This window comes from Volvox carteri (genome assembly GCF_000143455.1).
Source record: "Volvox carteri f. nagariensis unplaced genomic scaffold VOLCAscaffold_61, whole genome shotgun sequence".
Classification (NCBI taxonomy): Eukaryota; Viridiplantae; Chlorophyta; class Chlorophyceae; order Chlamydomonadales; family Volvocaceae; genus Volvox; species Volvox carteri.
Genome location: NW_003307604.1, coordinates 694,704 through 697,821, shown reverse-complemented (window position 1 = coordinate 697,821; position 3,118 = coordinate 694,704). Strand labels below are relative to the sequence as shown.

Genomic DNA, 3,118 nt, shown 5'->3' with positions numbered 1-3,118 from the left:
GCGCTCCAACTAGACGGGATCTATGCCCGTTGGTCTCCTAACATAAACGAAGTCGCAACTGGGGGGCTCTTCCTGCCGACCGAACGAACCGAGCATCTCAGAGAGCTCGCTACCAGGACCTGGGCGACCGGGAGCCCGACGAGTCATCCCGGGCTGGGGAGGTCACCAAGCTCAAAAATCCTCACGCAAAAAAGAGCGCAAAGAGCTCACACCACAAGACGCCAAACAGCCTCCTGAGACTACTACCCTCCTCCGCCTCTCCCTCCCTGGGCTAGTCCAGGGGAGATAGCCGCCGTCGAGGGGGTACCACCGCACAAGTCCGCGCCCTTCCACAGCACTGGGTCTAACTTGAAAAGTACTCAAACGGGAAGACCCTGCGGCAACGCCAGGCGATCAAGCCTCCGGAAACCACAGGGGGGGAGGGTAGCCAGCTCGGCGGCCCCCCAATACCGCTCTACCAAGACGGCTGGTCCCCAAGATCCTATGTATGTATGTATGTTGTTACAGGGTGGTTAACTTCGCCAGCGGCCCCCTTTCCCGGGGCAGTCCCTGCTCTCCCCTGCTAGAGGGGCACCCTAATCCGTCACCCCATCCGACTTCAGAATGTATTCGTTGGGTTCGGCAACTCACCACCAGCATCCAACCAAATCTAGCGGATCAACGGCGCATCAACTTAGTTCCTGGTCAGCTCGCAAGTTGATATTATCACGTCCTACACCGTCCATAAGATGGGGGGCCACCTCCCATTTCATCACTCCTCAAACACCCGAGGAGCCGGCAGGCGGATTTGAACCCGGGTCGACTGGGTCGACTGGGAGCAGAAGTCAGGCCTTAACCTCTGCCAGCCGCCTGCCTATATGTATGTATGTATGTATGTATGTATGTATGTATGTATGTATGTATGTATGTATGTATGTATGTATGTATGTATGTATGTATGTATGTATGTATGTATGTATGTATGTATGTATGTATGTATGTATGTATGTATGTATGTATGTATGTATGTATGTGCATGTGCATGTGGGGAATGATGCACTCCTGGGTTGGGTGGGTTGGGTGGGGTGTGTGTGTGTGTTGGGGGGGAGACAGGGGAAAGGGGAGGGAGAGAAAGGAGCCCCGAACGCAGTTGTGGTGTGTTTGGGAGGCACTGGGGGGGTTGAGGGATGAGGGGCGAGGGGGAGCAGGGCACTGACGACGAGCACCCTCCCTCCCTCCCTCCCTTCCCCCCTCGCCTCAATGAACGACAGCGGCACCGCCGTGGCCCACTCCGCCAGCGCCGCCGCCACCTCGTCCCGCGCCGCCTCCAGATCCAAGTACCCGGGACTGCCGCCCGCCCACCAGCGAACCACACTGCCCGGGGAGAAGGTGGCCTGGTCGTCCGTATCCACCTGGGGGGGCGGGGCAGTGGTGGGGGGAGTGGGGGGTTGGGGGGGAGGAGGGGGGGAGGGGGGGAGTGTGCGGTACAGCCCGGGTGCGGGGGGCCGGGGGTTTGGGGGGAGGGGTCCCCCTGACACAACCAGCGTGTCGTGGTAATGACGTGAGGGTATACATACATACATACGTACATACGAGTGCCCATAGTAACACATCCCAAGAACAGTGAAAGTTAGCCGGAGGGAAATGTAGCGCCAAAGCGAAACACATACACACGCACTCGTTTCCCTCCCTCCCCCTCCCCTCCCATTTCCCCCCCACCTCGTCCTCCTTGTCATCCATCCGGGCCATCATCATCAGGCTGCGAGTAGCGGGACCCGCAATGCCGTCCACCTGTCGTACAGTCGTACTCGTGAGCACGTACATTAGTGGAGGAATGAATGCATATGCAGGAGTACGGCGCCCCATTCTCAGCCGTGTATCTCAGCCTGCCCCCACATGTTGTACGGCATGTTAGACCAGACAAACCCCCCCCCGCCCCCCCCCCGGCAGCTACCTTGAGGTGGTAGAACTCCTGGAAGCGCTTCACGGCCGCCTCCGTGGCGGGTCCGAAGTAGCCGTCCACCTCCCCGCCGTACCAGCCGTACTTGTGCAGGTATCGCTGCAGCTGCATCACCTCGCCTGCGGAGGAGGGGGTGCGCGAAGGGGAGGAGGGGGAGAGGGTCAGTTGTACAGACACAAATACGTATAAACATACATACAGGTACACACATACAAGTAAGTACCGCCCCTCCGGGCTCTCAGCTCATCACCACCACCCACCCGCCTCCAGCCCCGACTCGGGAACTGCCTCCCCCCTCGCCAGCATGAGCGACTTGTCCTCGAAGAACGGGCCCACGAGCTGGGGGAGGGGGGTGGGGGGAGGGGGGTAAGGGGGAAAGGGTTATGAGGATCCGTGGTGGGGTGAGTCAGCACATGAAGTACAACAACACGAACAGAGGATGCGGATGTGTACTTGGGGAACAGTACGGCGGCAGGGGGAGATCTCGGGTTCGTTTGTCCATTTAGACAGAACTACCGGTACCCTCGTACAACTTGTCGTGCACCCCTTCCCAAGCCATGCACCCTTGCTATAGCACCAAGTCAGGACTGCCAAACAGCCCCCCGCCGGCCGCTGACCAGCCGGGGTCAGTCTCCACCCCCCTCCCTTCCCCCCCCTCCCTTCCCCCCCCTCCCTTCTCCCCCCTCTCCCTTCTCCCCCCCCTCCCTTCTCCCCCCTCTCCCTTCTCCCCCCCCTCCCTTCCCCCCCCTCCCTTCCCCCCCCCTCCCTTCTTCCCCCCCTCCCTTCCCCCCACCTCACCTTGGGCTGCGGCACTCCCAGTCCCTCCAGGGCGGGTGCGGGTATGACCGCCCCGTCATTCATATCCACTGCAACCACCAACAGACGAGCCTGTACGGCAGTGCGCAGTGGGGGGTGGGCGGGTTTATAATGAAGAGGGGGGCGGGGAGGTGGTGATGAATGTGCATGACTGGGATGGAGCGGGGCAAACAGCACCAGACGTTGGATTACGACCATGTCTCCTAATGCCCCCCAACAGCCGCAATCCGGGTTGAATACCCTCCCCCTCCCCCTCCACCTCCTCCCCCGACCAGCTACCCTGTTCCCCACCGTGTGCCGAGTGAGCCCCAGCCGCCGCAGACAGTCCGTAACGTCCACCTCCACATCGATGGGGTCACGAGT

General features: G+C 60.7%; 1 protein-coding gene across 1 annotated transcript in view; it reads right to left on the bottom strand.

The window, feature by feature from the left end:
* Positions 1-3,118, bottom strand: part of VOLCADRAFT_121539 (uncharacterized protein) — a gene marked incomplete at its 5' end in the record, with an annotated part of 9,244 nt that overhangs the window by 2,562 nt on the left and 3,564 nt on the right. Inside the window, 5 exons of the mRNA XM_002956446.1 lie at positions 1,257-1,391; positions 1,699-1,770; positions 1,934-2,058; positions 2,200-2,278; positions 2,738-2,827. Coding sequence (XP_002956492.1) covers positions 1,257-1,391; positions 1,699-1,770; positions 1,934-2,058; positions 2,200-2,278; positions 2,738-2,827 — 501 coding nt within the window. The remainder of the gene's footprint in view (positions 1-1,256; positions 1,392-1,698; positions 1,771-1,933; positions 2,059-2,199; positions 2,279-2,737; positions 2,828-3,118) is intronic.